The sequence below is a fragment of the Platichthys flesus genome, chromosome 19, assembly GCF_949316205.1.
Source record: "Platichthys flesus chromosome 19, fPlaFle2.1, whole genome shotgun sequence".
Taxonomy (NCBI): domain Eukaryota; kingdom Metazoa; phylum Chordata; class Actinopteri; order Pleuronectiformes; family Pleuronectidae; genus Platichthys; species Platichthys flesus.
Genome location: NC_084963.1, coordinates 5,345,866 through 5,362,599, shown reverse-complemented (window position 1 = coordinate 5,362,599; position 16,734 = coordinate 5,345,866). Strand labels below are relative to the sequence as shown.

The window sequence follows — 16,734 nt, the reverse complement described above, 5'->3', positions numbered from 1 at the left end:
TTACTTTATCCAACTGCAAATCGAGCTACTTCAATATGATACGTCATTCATGGTCCTATCCTTTACTAAACGCAGCAATTAATAATATAATATAATACCAGTGGTGTATAAAGTACTTGAAAGCCATACTTGAGTAAAAGTACAGATATCTTACCTGGAAGTGACTCCGGTAAAAGTATAAGTCACCCGTCAGAGAATGACTTGAGTAAAAGTCTTAAAGTAGCTCATATTAAATCGACTTAAGTATCAAAAGTATCTGGTGTTGAAATGTACTCAAGTATCAAAAGTAAAAGTACAAGTACAAAAATTTAAAATTCAAAGTGCTTTTTATAATAGGCCTACACAGACACAAAACAACCCCAAATTGTTCTTTTCAGGATTTATTTAAACTGAAATTATAACAACAATATACATATAATGTATCATTTTACAAATTTGGAACCCCAGATGCTGAGGTTCAAATAGTATTGGACTAGTGCATCTGAAATTCAAGTGCCTCTTGTGTCTACCTATGAACACTAATAGACCACAGTATAACCACTAAATGTCATTTAGATATTTACAAAGTGTAATTCTGTAAATATCACTAAACAATGGAGCTTTCATCAGTAGCAGGAATGATACACAATGCCCCTTATGATAACTCAACAAAGGGAAACAAGTTCTAGCACTCGAAATAAGATAGTTTCTCTTTTGTTAACAGCCTGAACAGCGCTAGTACAGAGAAGAAACAAATGGAAATGTTTTACCTGTGACTTTCTGTTCTTAAATGATTCACACGTAGGTTCCACATATGGCAGCATCGGAATTTACTCGGACAAGCCTTTCGAAAATTCAATCCATATTCTGATATGTTCAGTGGAACGAGGCAGGACTTAGTGTGCAAGAACACAAACGTAGGGAGATAAGTGCATGTATGGAATTTTATTTACACAATCAGGAGTTTACGAAGGAAATGTTCAAAACCTAAATTGGCCACAAAACCGAGAGTGCTGACAGGCTGGTAAGTTCAGATACAACCAAAGATCCTGAGTACAAAGGGACTGCAAGGTTCTATCAGGTAGGCAGGCAGGTAAGACAGATACAGAAACATACCGACAAAAAGGTCAGCCCAAAGGTCAGGCCTGTCGCACGCCCAGCTTTAAAGCCTCGAGTATATTTGGTTACGCCTCAAATGTGTTTTTTCTTCTCCCGGAGATCTTTGACCTGCTCTGTTATACAAGCAGTAAGAATATATTTTCAACAATACCCTATTTGCACTTCTTTATGTATACGAAGTAGAAAGTACAGAAATTTGAGTTCAAATGTAGTGAGTAAAAGTAAAAAGTCATCAGGAAAAATCAGTACTCAAGTAAAGTACAGATATGTGAAAAATCTACTTAAAGTACAGTAACAAAGTATTTCTACTTCGCTACTTCCCACCACTGTATAATACAATATAATGGTAAAATTAGACAAGTTTCTCCTCCTGTCCAGCTGGTGGCAGTAGAGGGACTTTCTTGTTGAAATGTATTGATGTTAGACCGTCGATGAATACTGTTCAAAAGGTGTCAGACATTCGATTTTATTGATGATCGATTATCAAACGGGATCAGATCAGTTTGAAGAGACAGAGAAACACAGGGGGACGATGGGAAACCTGCTGTGACTTCACAGCTGGAGTGTTTCAATTGGTGTCAACTAAGAAAAGGTCAATATGAGATGTGAATGAGCTGCTGGTTTTTTTTAAGGTGTCTGATGATTGAGCTGTTGATATTAAAAACAATGTGATGATGCATGAGATGAATACTTGTATCTGCAGTTCATATCCAGGGCTGTGGTCTCATGAACTTCTGGTCATATCACGTGACTGCATCAGCAACAAATCTGTCAAACACGCCTCTGTTCACATTTTAATCATTTTAAAACTGTTGGATACAAACAATCAAGTTACAAGAAAAAAGTGAGAAAAACTTATTATCGGTAAACTTTCAAATAAATTAAATAAAAGTAAAAGAAAGCTTTGATTTAATACATATAACAAATTTATTATGTAAATATCAATTACAAATGTAAAAACCCAGAGAAAATGTGAATTTTGTGGGGAGTCGGCAACAGAGCAGGATTTCTGTAGTTTGCCGTAGAAGATCCTTCTGGAAATTCTGTTCCTAATGTTTTGAAAGCTTCTCTATAAATAAATCTGACGTGCACTCAGGCAGGTTGGAGGTGGATCAGAGGTGGAAGGTCACGACTCGGGCTCCAGGCGCGGGATGACGGGGAGGATGAGGTTCCCGAAGGACGAGTCCTGAGTTATGAAGAAGCCCGAGGAGTGTATGTGCGCATGCTGCAAGAGAAGACCTGGTTAGTAATAATCCAGAGGAACAAAACCTACGACAGCTCTGAAGCTTCACACCTTCTCTTGTTTGTTTAATGTGTTTTAACTTGAATTTATTTAGCGTCTTTCAAGAGACAGTAGGGACACAACTTTTATGATTTGAATCAAATGTTAAATTTCGTTTAGTCAGCAGGCTTGCAGCTGCAGCTTGATTTAAATTAAAAGCAACTGTTGGGCCTTGGCTGAGATATGAGCTCTACTGAGTTCCTTCCTTGTTTGTCATGATACTCCAGATGCTGTGTAGTTGCGTTTGAACATGAGTGTTTGTGTGTATCTCACCTGCAGAGCGGCTTTCTGCTGAGCAGCGATATGCTGCTGTTCTGCGTTGTCCCTGAAATCCTTCATACTTGATCTGAACAGAAACATGTGACAAGATGTTTCTCATATTAACCTCAAATGTGACTGAGTACACTGGAAAATGTTGCTCATGTTGAAAAAAAACCAGTACAATCAAACTGGTCTGGTTTCTGGTCTGGTTTCATCTGCTAAAGCATCCCCTGAATCCCACCTAAAACATTATTTATTTATCAGAAGTTGATTTTCTCTGAGATAACGAGATAAAACTCCTTGGCTGTTTACTGTGCACTGTCCACTGCAGGTGGATTCTCATACCTGCCTCCAGCAGCGTTCATGGATGGATTCTGCAACAGCCGCTTCCTCTCCTTCTCAAGCTCAGCCAGGATCGCAACCCGGGCAATGTTTGGGAAGGCTGCAAGAAATAAATACATTAGACAATGAAGAAAACTTAGAGAATACAGTGAGACATAATAATCAGCATCAGGCAACATCATTTCCTCCATGCAGTGAAGGGTAAAATTTGGAGTATATGCAGATTATTATTGAGTTAATCCAGCTTTGCTGCGTTGTGATTGGTAAATCCCTTTGTGAGGTTCTTTGAATTGTATAAAAAGAATTGTGACTGCAGCTATTTACATTGTTTTTATTTTCATTAATTATTTGGCTTGTTAATTAAAGTATTGTTAAATAGGGACAGATTATAAAAGATTCTTCTTCTTTCTGCTCCTTTTCATTCAAGAGATTTGTTTGTGATTGCATCTAAATTGTTTTGTTTATTCGATAGAGGAAATAAACTAAAATGATGCGTTCAGGGACACGGATTTGTAGTTCCGCCTCCCTGGATTTGACACAGTTAAAGACACAGAACTTCACTTTCAGCATTATGAAAAACAAATAAACAGAAATATTGACCTTGTCCTGGAGGGTTCGCAGCCATGATGTTGCAGCAGGTGAAGATAACCGCGGATCAGCGGCTGGAAACTTTAAATAACGATACTAGTGTCGTGAGAGTCAGAGAAAACATCTGTCTCATGTCCATGTGCCGGTGTCAAGTCAGGCTGATAGATGGATTATAAAGCGAAGATGTCTCACTCCGCTCATTTATCCAGTTTCCCAAAACGTAATGAGCAAGGCTAGCAAACAAGCAACATGAAGAACAATTCTTGGAGGAAAATTACGAGCCTTTTAATTCTTCATAAAAAGTTCATAAAGATACATCTCTAAAACAATGGTACAGAGCTACAACAAGATAAATACAGGACAGGAAAGAAGCCAATAAATCATTCAATAATACAACACTAAAATCAAATGAGATAATAATTTATAATAATGAACAAACAGATATTAAATACATTTCCTAAAAAGATAAGAAGAGACTGCAAAAGTCTTGTCATCATGTGCTCAAGGTGACTTTTCATGCTCTGTTCACTATCCCACTTCCATCACTATGTTTGTTTTTAAGTGCAATACTCATCTGTCTTTTCCAATACTTTTATATTCATATTTAAGTGTTCTGTGTCGTTTATTTCTCTATATTTGTATATTCTTTGCTACCGATTTTCCTTGTAATATTATATATTTAAACACTGGACCTCACGTTTTACATTTCACTTACTTTGAATGGTTTATTATTATTCTTTTTCATTGCAACTTTGAAGGAGAGTAAGTTCCATCTTATTCTATCTCTAATCTTTATTAACACATCAATGAAATATTAACAAAAATACTTATAATTCGTTTAAAAATAATTTTTAGAAACATGTTTACGTCATTCATACTGACTTTGGGTAAATAAGTATCAGGGTTGTCAGTTCTTCTGCCAACAACTCACTGCTCTTGTCAACAGACGATCTTTGGAGATTTCCCAGATGTCACGTGTCTGGTGTGTTTACTTCCGGGTGGAGGCTGTTTAACTTCCGCAGCTGCGCAGTGGGAGTCAGCTGACAGCAGCCAGCGGATGTCTCATCTCTATCACTCGCACTGAAGAGCCTGGTCCCCGAGCTCCGCTCACCGTCCTTCCCCCCCGCCCCGGAGAACCGGACCGTCAACCGCTAACCCGGGCCACGGCCTTCCGCCTCCCACAGGATGAGTGTCCCCGGCGCCCCGAGAGGCCTGGCAAGCTCGGGGCAGAAGCCCATCGCGGAGATCCTCCACCCGCTGTCCGCCGCCGAGGAGCCGCTGTCCCCGGGGCCAGATGTCACGGAGGACGTCAGAGGGGACAAGGTAGGGACCAGGGGGGGGAGATGGACCGGGACCGGGACCGGGTCTGAGGTGTGGAAGCAGATCTAGAGAGAGCGAGAGAGAGAGGGGCCAACCCCAGTGTAGTGTGTTTACTAACCTGTTTACCGACTTGTTTACTGACCTGTCTACTGACCTTTCTACTGACCTGTCTACTGACCTGTCTACTGACCTGTCCCTAGTGTTAATTGGCTGAATTCTTCAGGAACTCACAGCAAACTGATGAAGTTTAACAGAGAAACACTCACATCATCACATCCTCTGCTCAGTGCTTAATATTCAGGTTGTTTTTAAGGTTTCCATTGCACGTGACTGGAGTTTAGACTGTGTGATCCGCCTGAAACCACTGAACGATAAGGAAAGATAACAAACAACACAACCTGAGTGAAACCCCTGCACACAAACACTACAATCTCACTGTGAACAATGTGTTATCACCACTTTACACGTGTTTTGATCAGAAAACCCATTACCTGACTTCATTACCCACTCAGGTGTTTACACAGAGATGAAGATGATATAGAAGATGATGAAGAAGAAGGTGAACACGTGACAAAGCTTTTTATTCCTCCTGCTTCTGCTGATGATGTGGTTTTTTTTAGAACCTTAGCAACCACTGAGGGATTCAGTTAATCATTACCAACTCGAGACGATACAACCCCACTGCCCGTTCTATGAGGTCACTCTGCAAGCGACTTAACTTTGATTATTTTCTAGTTTTACTTATTTCTAACTTACATGAAGCCCCCCAGAGCTGAAGTCTGATTCCTTAAACAAACTAGAGTGACACTAAACAGAGTGTTTACCACTGCCGAGGCCCAACAGTCCCCTTATAAAACCATATGTCAGTTATTTACATACAGATTTTAATTGGATCTGAACAAATATTAAGTCTCCTGTGCATCAAGATCCATTAAATATTTGACAACAATAACCTGATTGTGTGACAGGACACAAGACGCACTATTGGGCGTCAAAGTCAAAGTGTGTGCAGATTTTTGTTTTGATTTCTAGGCAGCAAATTTGTCCTATTTTTTAAAAGTTCCATTTATAGGAAGGAGTTTTCCGGAAAACTCTCTTTCTGTCTGTAATTGAGCTGACCTCTTATTATCAATTTTTTAAATAGTTTTAGATTTTCACAACTGACATGATTCGGGCGGTGAAGTTAAAATAAGTGTTAAAATGAGTTTTAAACAGTTTTATATTGCAATGAGACTTCTTTAAACCCATTGATCACTTACGTATTTGCACACAATCCTCCTCAATCATATTCTAAAGTAGAGGTTTGGTCTTTTTATCTTGTTATAGGTATAAATAATAAAATAAGATACAGCTGAATTCCATTTAGCTGCTTGGTATTGCTCACGCTGCCTCTTCTAAGTCACAATGGGACACACTTTAGCAGAGCAGAGCCGTTACTAATGTTGTTAGTGAGACCTGCTTCTCCCGCTCTGGGGAGTCAAAGTGTCTGCTGCGAGACAGAGACTTTAAAAATAGTCATGTGGATACGATGATACAAGTTTTTCACCCTTTCCTCAGATAAAACTGTGAAATACACAAGAAACCTCCAAAATACTTATCACGAGCAGAATCTCACATTCCTACAATACAAGTCGTATTTCATTCATACATCTCTCAGCTCTGTATGAAAAACAGATCTGTGAAATATCCTCAGATTGTCCTCGCTGCCTGAGTGTGTGTGTCTGTGGCCCGCTTGTTCACACTGACACAACACAATGCAATTATCTGAACTGTGATTATCAGTGCAGGTTAGCACCACAGTGCAAGAAGAGGACTCGCAACGTCAGCAGCCTTGATAGTGTGTGTCTGTGTGTGTGAGACATAGACAGAGTGTGTGTTTGTGACACAGAGACAGATCGGTGTGTCCCGTGGTGCAGTGAGACAATAGAGACTGAAGTTGTGGCACTTTTTTCTTGGCACCGATAGAAATCGAAAGTTGCATCTGGTGATTTTCATTAAAAAAAAAAAGTTTGTGTGTGACATAAAAAGTGATTAAGATTCAAGATTCAAGAATTTTATTATCAAATGCACAACAATAACATTAAGCAGTCGCTGGCAGTGAAATGCTGTGAGTCACAGGCCCTCTTCTAGCAACGCTCAAGTAATTACAACCTAAAAAATAAAATAGAAATAGTATTAAATAGAATATCTAAATTTAAAATAGAAAATAAAGTATATATATCTAAATATATATAAAAACAGCTGAAGAGAAAATAATACAGCAATAGTGCAAATATATCATGGTGCTTGGTGGTTATGCAGTTCAGAGGAGTTTAAAAGTCTAATGGCCTATGGTTGAATATTAGCTTCTCGGTCCTGCACATTCACTTTCTGTAGTCGAGAAGTGGTTCCTTCCTGGTGTGTGAGGCCACAGACGACATTAGAAACTGACGAGAAGCTTTCGAGACATCAGGAAATCATAAAAAACAGCAGCGAGAGTTGTTTCTGGTGATGCAACACTGCTGCTGCCTCAATGTTTTCTTCACCTTCCTGTTGCAGAGTTATAATCGAGGTTATTGTTTAACTTGTAACATTCTGTCACCTGCTCCCCCTGCTGCTCGTCTAATGACATCTTTAGATTCCCTGAATAAACACTTATTCTCATCATCTGTCAACAGCAAAAACACAGTTTGTCAAATAATATAAATGAAATTTGATCAAACCAAGTCTTTAGTATCCTACAGAAGGTATAAACTCGATATAACTTTCCCACAGTTGCTATTTTGTGTATTAATTTTGTAGATCTTTATCCCTCTTCCACAAATGCTCTGTTTCCCTCCTCGTCCATCGTTCAATCAGAAAGGCGAGAGCCGAGTCGGACGATGCAGCCTCAACAAGAGCTTCATTGATCGCCACAAACAACTGCATCACCGTCAGCATTCAGTCTATCGGCCCTTTGTTTTACTTCCGAATTCGATGTCACTGTGGTGCAATGTTTGTCGTGTCCACGCAGGAAGCCGTGTTGACCAATGGCACGCCGGTGGAGACGTCCAGCCCCGCCTCGGCGTCCTCGCTCCTCAACCGGCTGCAGCTGGACGACGACCTGGAGGCAGACGGCCTCGACCTGTACGTCTCCACGGAAACCCGTGACCTCTTCGTCACGGTGGACGACCCGAAGAAGCACGTCTCCACCATGGAGACCTACATCACCTACAGAGTCTCCGCCAAGGTCGGTCATAGCCCAGTTATCCCACATTGCTCCATTTGGCTGGGTTCGATTTTTGCTTTAAAACTTGGTGGTGTGTTCAGGGCACGTTAGATCTCCAGGACTTAAGAGCTGGCAGATAAACAGCAACATTTAAAATCCAAAAGGCGTCCGTATTTTCTTTCTCTTTCCAAACATCTATGTTTTCATTGAACTACAAAGTTTTCAGTTAGACAGAAACTCTTCCTCTAGATTTCCTTTGAGGATGCATGAGCACATAATACACAGGATCCCTCCCTCTATCCAATGATCGATAAGGAAGCAGTTACGAGTCCAGGCCGGTCACGATGATCCAACAGAGGCAGGCATGCAGAAGAATGTTTGGTGTCATTCAACATGTAAACACTAAATATTTGTCAGGAGCTTAGCAGACATTTGTGAGGACAGATGCTCTATTTGCTTTTCTTTACACAGTAATGTACAGATTCCTTTCTCACAGTGCACGATGGAAAATACACTGATCTGTAATGCAACCACAGCATAGTTCATTTTACCCCTGAGCTTTAGGCAGTGTGGACATTTTAGTAACGAGCCCCCGCAGTAACCTGAGTCATGGAAGATATGAAAACACAGAAGAAAGAGATGACGATTAGATAGAGTCAAGTGGCTCTTTGTGTCTTTGTTGTTGTGGTTGTAAAGATCTGCACGTTGTGTGGAAAGTGAAAGATGTGTTTTGCTCCGAGTCGATCATCTGCTGCGACAAACCGGAGGAAACTGGATCCCTCTGAGCTCCGAGGCCGGAGACAAATATCACAACCCAACATGAACACAAGTGTTAATCGAGAAGATGTGTGTGTGTGGTGGTGATGGGAGGGGGGGGGTTAACGCTAGATTGGAAAGAGCCAGAGTGTATGTGTGTGTGTGTGTGTGAGAGAGACCAGTGTCAGCTGTATTTCAAGGTCAATATCCATGCACAGTAATCCAATATGATCTGAGATGAATAGGTGTAGTGAAGTGTATTGATCAAATACATGAGCTTTACTGTACCTGCAAGTATTCTGTTATTTATACACAATGAAAAACACACCTTAATAACTAATTATTAATAAACTTATGATAATGATGCAAAGGTCCTTTCGCTGCTACTTGAAAAACCTATGACGCCATTTTACACTCTGCAAATTAACATGGAAAACGTGTGTGTTTCCTTTTCCCTCCAGACGACACGGATAGAATTTGATCTGCCAGAATACTGCGTGCGGCGGCGCTACCAGGACTTCGATTGGCTGAGGATCAAGTTGGAGGACAGCCAGCCGACCCACCTCATCCCAGTAGGTCGAACGAGACACGCAGCCAACAGTCCTGCTTCCTCTCCTCTGCTTCTCCTCACTCCTCTTCCTCTTCCCTCTTTTTCCTCCAGCCGCTGCCCGAGAAGTTCGTGATGAAGGGCGTGGTCGACCGTTTCTCGGAGGAGTTCGTGGAGACCAGGATGAAAGCTCTGGACAAGTTCCTGAAGCGAGTCGCGGACCATCCCGTCCTCTCCTTCAACCCGCACCTGAACGCTTTCCTGACGGCCAAGGTGAGACGGGAAAGAGCTGGGAAGTGGGAGCAGCTGGTCCTGGTGCTGCTGTTTCTGTGTCGCCACTGATAAACACATAATTCATGTCCAATGCGAATCAATCAGACTCATCTGGGATCTTCCAGTAAAATGACTTTATTGATCCCTGTGGGGGAATGAGGTTGTTGCTGCAGTAAAAGAATTGGAATCAAAAAGTTGAGGCTAAGCACACGAGGACAAAATGTAAAAATGGGTCATAAAACCCTACAGGTGTTAAAATAGATGATAAGCAGTTGTGTTGTTGTTGACTGTTGTCGTCTCTGTGTCTGCAGGACCTGAACAAGCGCCAGGGTCTCGCGCTGCTCACCAAAGTGGGCGAGTCGGTGAAGCACGCGGCCGGCGGCTACAAGCTGCGGGCGCGGCCGGCCGAGTTCTGCGCCATGGGCGAGTACCTGGACACCTTCAACCAGAAACTGGGAACCATCGACCGCATCGCTCAGAGGATCATCAAAGAGCAGTCAGGTACCGATGGAGGAGACTTGATATATAAATACAGCCTGGGTCTTCTTGTTCAGCCTCTGTTTCATCCTTCCACTGAGTTTAGTGGAAAGACGTTCAGGTGTTTTTGTGGAATCCTGACAAACAAACAGAGTGAACCACATCTTACCTGTTAGCTAGCAGCTATTTGTACAAGCTACATTGTGCTCGCTTAGCTCTACATCCGGTCTTTAGTGGGGAGGCTAACGTTAGCCCTGTATGATTCTGCAGTGTTGACTTTTCAGTCCTGCCGTGTTTGTTTGGAGAGGACCCCCCCCCCCCCTCCACACAGACCTTTGGGCCTTGAGATTCTTCCGTGTGTGAAATCCTCAGCGTCACCGGCTGTTCCAGGGTTTTTGAGGCGCTGCAGCTCCGGCCCTGAAAAGCTGGAGCTGAGAGGAAAGATTCTTGTGTTCGGAGTGTTAAGGTGAAAAGTCGGGGAGGGGTAATCAGGGGGCTGAAGATAATGCAGGACTCTGAGCTGTTTGTGCCGTGCCTGCTTCACTCAGCGGCCTGGTGTTGGGCCATCAGCCTCTTTTGCGTAATTTACAAATATAGATTGTAAAGTTGGACGTGCCAGAGCCTCAAAACCGCCTGTAGACTTTCAATCTGATCCAGATTTCATGGAAAAGAATGCAAACGTCAAAATCAAAATCAAAACCAAAACCCTGCTTATTTTTGTTTCTTTCTCAACCTTTTTCTTTTTCCTCTCGCTCTTTCCAGAGTACCTCACAGAGCTGCGTGAGTACGGCACCCTGTACTCCAGCTGGGCCGCATCGGAGGAAGAGCTGCAGCGCCCCCTGGAGGGCGTGGCCAGCTCGGTGGCGACGTGCGCCGGTGCGCTGGAGGACCTGAGTGAGAACATGAGCCAGGACTTTCTGCCTGTACTCCGAGAGTACGTTCTCTACATAGAGTCGATGAAGGTGAGATGCTCTTCATTTACTTTCATGTAACCATAAACACACAAACGGTTCCCTGCTCGACACACAGACTCACACTTGCCTCTTTTAGCCGAGTCATCTTTTACCCTGAATTAAGGAAGTGTTATCTCGGATTTTGCATGTGTCACATCCTGTCCCCAGCGCTCTCCTGCCTCAGCATCTCTCTTCCTCTTTCTCTCTTTAATATTTCTCATATGTTGTCAGTCTCAGAAAACAATGTGTGTATCTGTAAACCTGACAGTGAGCCGCACGTCTTCTGTTTGATTGCAGAACGTCCTGAGGAAGCGAGACCAGAGCCAGGCGGAGTACGAGGGACGACTAGAAGCAGCCGTGTTGCGCAGACAGGAAGACAGGACGCCTGTAAGCATCTTCCATTCACACGTGGAGGTTTAATTAAAAAAAGCCTTAGATGTGATATTTCCAAATCAGGTAGATAGTTATTTGCCCCTTTGTCTCATTTCAATGTGCAGCAGTTGTGCTCTGACAGATCTCTCACCTCTGTGACTCTAGTCCTGTAAAATGCAGCCCTGCATCATGTCCCCTTACACCCCCCTGTAGCTGTAGCTTTCTGTCTCTCGCTGTAGATGCCGGTGGAGGTGGAGAAATGCCAGGACCGACTGGAGTGTTTCAACGCTGACCTGAAGGCGGACTGGGAGCGCTGGCAGAGCAACAAGCGGCAAGACTTCAAACAGCTTCTCACCGGCATGGCCGACCAAAACATCAACCACTACGAAAAGGTATGTTAGGTGGTGGTCCGCTAATCCCACGGGTTTCCCCAACGATTCCATGATATGTCTGTTTAAAATGACATCACAAAATGAAAGTGTCAGCAGCAGAGCACCGCCATAGCCGAGCGATGGCGGTTGAGGGCAGAGTTGAGGATTTGGTGTCAAATTTCAAAGTGCAGTTTGGGGCCCTGCATTGGGAAGATTGAGTTCTCCTGGAGGCGCTGCAGGTTCGATTCCGACCCGGCCCGTTGCTGCGTGCCTACCTCGCTCTCTCTCTCCCGTTTCACGCTTTTACTGCATTTAAAATGTAAACATGATATTTACCACTAGGTCTTTAAAAAATTCAAAAAAAATTTACAACTTGAATTTTAGGCCTTAAAAAGTATATAATATGTTAATTTTCACGTATATTTAGGTAGCTGTTAATTATGTTAACCTTATGTTATTATGATATGATATAATTGTGTTTTAATTTAGTTTTAGTAGCATGTTCAGTCTGTATTGTCTGTGCTTTGAAGTTATTTACGATTATTATTTAAATAAGACAAACATGGGACTGATTTCGTTAATTGTTTTTCTGAAAAAGTTAAACTGGTTGAAACCTGCGGAGGAACTCGTCACTCTGTAATGAAACGCTGCCTCTCCCTCCCTCTCTCTCTCCCTCTCTCTCCCTTTCACCTCCTTCCTCTCCTCCGCTGTCCGACTCCTCGTCCGGCCCCGACCTCGGCAGTGCCAGGCAGGGTGGGAGTCGCTCATCACTCTCCTCCAGGACAAACAGACTGAGGACAAATCAGGCGAGACGAACTGAAACATCGCGTGTGTCCCCCCCCCACGTTCCTCCCTCAAACGCTCTCATGCCAAGGAAACGCAGCAAACCAGGGCAGCAGCTGTGAACTGCTGGACTTCAGCCCCCTGTTCTCGTGTGAGACATTTGTCCGGAGGGGAAGTCGTCTCTCGCGGGGACCTGATCTGCGAAATAGGTGCGTTCAAGGACAGCAGGGATCGAGGAGAAACCTGCCGTGTACACAGAAATGTTTTTTCTTTTTGGTCATTGTTCTTATTGACTCTTTTCTACTTCATATTTCCAATTAACAGTTAATCGCTGATGCTGTTTGTGTTTATTTAACTGCGATCTGTTAACCCCCGTTTTCACATTGAATAAAATGTGAAGGAAAAAGCTCCTGATTGATGCAGAAAACATTTTTTTGAAGGCGGATGCTGGTAATTTGAGTTGGTGTGAAGTATCTTGAAATAACAATCTATTTGGAGCATCCCCGCGATTTCTCTCCCTAACACAACAACACAACAGAACTCTCCTTTCTCATCTGTACAAAGGTGTCTTATTGACTGTAGATAAGACGCCAGTATTTTATAAACCTTTCTAATTAGTTTTTGCATGTTTCAGCTCATGAAATCTTGTATTTGCCATTTTCATAAATGCACAAAGTTTGTAACTTCTTCTGCAGCCTTTGTTATTTAGAAATCAACTTGGACAGATGTGAATTAGCTGTGGCATTAGAGGTTCGTCACTCGGCTCTTGTGTTCAACCCGAGGACTGAAGGAAAAGCAGCTGATATCGGTAAAATCCAATTAGTTCTACAGAAAGAAATTAGTCTCAGAGGCAAAGCTGCATATCAAGCTTCCTGCTGTGTTTGGTGATACATCAGATTTGTGTAGCTACGGTGCAGCGGCGCCATCTGGTGGTCAAACTCGTTCCATTCTTTTGAAACTGAGCAGTGCTGCCTCTGTTAGTTTCTCGTGATATTTGTATCCACTTCTGTTCTCTTGAAGAAACAAAAAACTCAGATTTGGATGCTAACAGGTAGTTTTACCTTATGGAAGATAAACTGAAGGCGTTGAAAGAGAAGACTCTCCCGGTACACTTTATTTGATTCTCTCAATCAGGTGTCTGTGCTTTAAAGAACATTGTAAAGAGTCAAATGTATTTTCTTGCAGCGATCTGCCTTTGTGACTCTCATTTGTTCTTTGGGAACATGTGGCATCGTTTCCCAAATTAATAACATTTGTCTCGGAGGCTGGATATGAGCAGAGAGTTCTGTCTGTTCTGGAGCTGGTGGATCTTCTTAAGAATTGTCATGATGCTGGTTTGAAGATAATAAATCAGCGTTGAGGCATCTTGGAAATCAGATTTAAAAAAAGAGTTTTACACCCATTACTTTCACGTGTTTAGAAATTGGTTTGATCTGTTGGCAGATAATTGTATTTTCATAACTGTATAATCACCTGCCATAATCAAACATGTAGTCATTACCTTGAATGAGTTCTTTAAATCTGCTTCTCAGGGTCAGCCATGTTTTCTTGACCCGACAAACAAATCACTGATTCTTCACGTTCTCCTTCCTGAGGTTTACAGTTGGATGCAGTACCCACACCCCACCACCAGATGCCACTAAATGCTGCACAGTGAACTTTTTAAAAACTGAGGTCATTTGTTTCCAGTGAAATGTTTGTTTCTCCAACTTTGACATATTTTGCAACTTGGTTTTGTTAAATTCCCTGGAGCTCATCTGCTCGGCTGTGACTCAAGTGTGTGTTGTACAATAGCTGAAGTGACAACATGTTTTCTTTTGCGTCACACCAGTTTCCACTTCTGTTTTTGTTTAGCTCAAATGGTGCTGATGCGATTTCTGCCTTGAAGAGAAAATCTAAATCTGAGATACTCTGATCCTAGTGTGTGATCTTGACCATAGAGGCAGTAGCTGCGGTAAACAGAACCACATTTACAAAAGGTTTATTTTTCTGTGGCGTAGGTTTCACCAGCTGTAGCTTGGTGATGTTTATTTATCAGTCACATGATCACAGTTTCTGTTTGAGGAGTTTCTTTAATGATGAGGTTCAGATTTGGGGCCGTGAAAAAGCAAAAAACTATAATTTCATCATTTTTTTTTATTTCCTTATCTTGAGGATTTATTGAAACATTAAATGTAATTTGCTTCTTTTAAGTGGTGTCTTTTTATCCGACCATTAGTACTGAGCCTTCTGCTGTAAGACGGTGATGACGGCTGATTGACGGTTTTTAGTTGTCAGCTCTCGCTCTAATGTCCTTTGTTCTCCTTGAGCTCTGAAACGAATGAGCTACTCCCTCCTCTTGCTCCCAGACGTCAGCGATGAAGAGTATTGTTTGTATTTGACTGTGTGCATTGGATGGAGTGAGCAGAGAAGCCGTGGTCCAGTGTGGAGGCAGCTGCAGCAGAGAGGACTATGGATGCACTGATGCTAAAAGGCTTAACTACTGTATTTATATGCCAGAACACCAAAATACTAAGACCCTATATTCAGAGTCGGGGGTGGTGGAGTTCTGATTAGATCGGCCCATTCACAAATACTGTAGAAGAAGAATTACATTTTAATCCTCAATCTTGAAAAGCACAGTTTGGCTAATTTTCTAAACTTTCCATCCTTTTTTTTTAACGTTAATTTTCATAGTTTTTTGTATCAAATAACTAAAAAAAAACTTACTGGGAATATAAACAGTTGAACAAACAGTTTGATTTAACAAAAACTCTTGAAATTTGCTCCATCTCCCATCCATTAACATGGAGGAGGTCACTGTAACCCAGGTACATTTCCATATACTGACCTGATGAAGAACTGAGGAAATGTCAGAAACATGAAAACGGTTAAATATGAAGTGATTTTATATAAATAAAAACTTCTCTTCCTTTTCATACCATTTAGTTTACATCCTGAGATCGGTCCCTGGTGTTTGTTTACTGCGTATTTTCAAACAGAAGCGTCAGTGCGTCTGTAGCTCCTCCTGCTCTGCGGTGTGTCAGTACCTTCACTGACCTGACTCAGTGACCCGAGCACACACAACTTCCTCCTGAGTGAAACTTATTTTTGCTCTCACAGCAATATTCTGTGCATTCAATATCCCTGAGTGCGCCGCTGAAGAGTGTGGACGCCACAGCTGAGTCTATTTTTGTACAGGACGCAGATCGCTGTTGGGTTCCAGCGTGTGTGTGTGTGTGTGTGTGTGTGTGTGTGTGTGTGTGTGTGTGTGTGTGTGTGTGTGTGTGTGTGTGTGTGTGTGTGTGTGTGTGTGTGTGTGTGTGTGTGTGTGTGTGTGTGTGTGTGTGTGTGTGTGTGTGTGTGTGTGTGTGTGTGTGTGTGTGTGTGTGTGTGTGTGTGTGTGTGTGTGTGAAGATGAAAGCATTTGAAAAAGGGATTGTGGAAGATTTGTAATATTTAAATTTGGCATAACTGAAATATGAGGAACGAAAGTTTTATTTTTGGAAACGCCGGTGATGAGTTTCCGTCTGTTCTCTCACAGCCACTGTAAAAGCCCCTTATTCTGCTGTGTGCCTGCTGATTTCTTTTTGCACTATTTACTATATGTAGCTCCAGCCACTGGCAGAACTATCTGCTGAGAAGAAAAACCAACAAAGAGCTAAATTTACTTTCTGGTGTCAAATTATTGTGTGTTTGTGTGTATTTTTCTCAGAGGTAGAAAATCCAATGTCTCGAAGCCAAATGTCCCCGTCTCTTCCTCCTGTCTTCCTCCCGTACGATCATCTGCAGCTCAGAGTCAAAAAAATCCAACCCCCGTAGGAAAAGTTAAACTTTCACAAATCGTTTGAATCCAGCTTCGTCTCTTCTCTCCTCTTTTTTCTGTTCTCCTAAGTGTGTACTGTTTACGTTCAGAGCTCCTAATGTACATTTGGATGTGAATAACATCTTGTTGTAATTACAAATAAGCTTGTATATTGATGTTGTTTTTGAAGCAATTTATCTTTACCTCAAATGATTTTTTGGATATATTGGACCAATAATAATAAAAACCAAGATTTCATTTGATTATTCTTTGGCTCCGGTTTCATTTTTTTCTTGTAATGTATTTTAAGTGCAAATATATGCAGAATAAAACTAACAAC

The 16,734-nt window shown here is 42.0% G+C and overlaps 2 protein-coding genes across 2 annotated transcripts; one reads left to right on the top strand and one right to left on the bottom strand.

The window, feature by feature from the left end:
- Nucleotides 1-1,879: 1,879 nt before the first annotated feature.
- Nucleotides 1,880-3,728, bottom strand: LOC133974589 (SOSS complex subunit C-like). The gene is made up of 4 exons (XM_062412217.1): nucleotides 3,584-3,728; nucleotides 2,987-3,083; nucleotides 2,654-2,726; nucleotides 1,880-2,323 (listed from the first exon to the last, which is right to left on the bottom strand). The coding sequence occupies exons 1-4, from the start codon at nucleotides 3,606-3,608 to the stop codon at nucleotides 2,225-2,227; spliced, it is 294 nt and encodes a 97-aa protein (XP_062268201.1). The 5' UTR covers nucleotides 3,609-3,728; the 3' UTR covers nucleotides 1,880-2,224.
- Nucleotides 3,729-4,593: 865 nt separating this feature from the next.
- On the top strand, nucleotides 4,594-16,660 carry snx30 (sorting nexin family member 30). Its single transcript, XM_062412591.1, has 9 exons — nucleotides 4,594-4,894; nucleotides 7,884-8,099; nucleotides 9,296-9,406; nucleotides 9,496-9,654; nucleotides 9,966-10,155; nucleotides 10,894-11,093; nucleotides 11,382-11,471; nucleotides 11,696-11,848; nucleotides 12,570-16,660. Exons 1-9 carry the CDS (start codon nucleotides 4,757-4,759, stop codon nucleotides 12,645-12,647), a joined length of 1,335 nt encoding a protein of 444 aa, XP_062268575.1. The 5' UTR covers nucleotides 4,594-4,756; the 3' UTR covers nucleotides 12,648-16,660.
- Nucleotides 16,661-16,734: the final 74 nt, after the last annotated feature.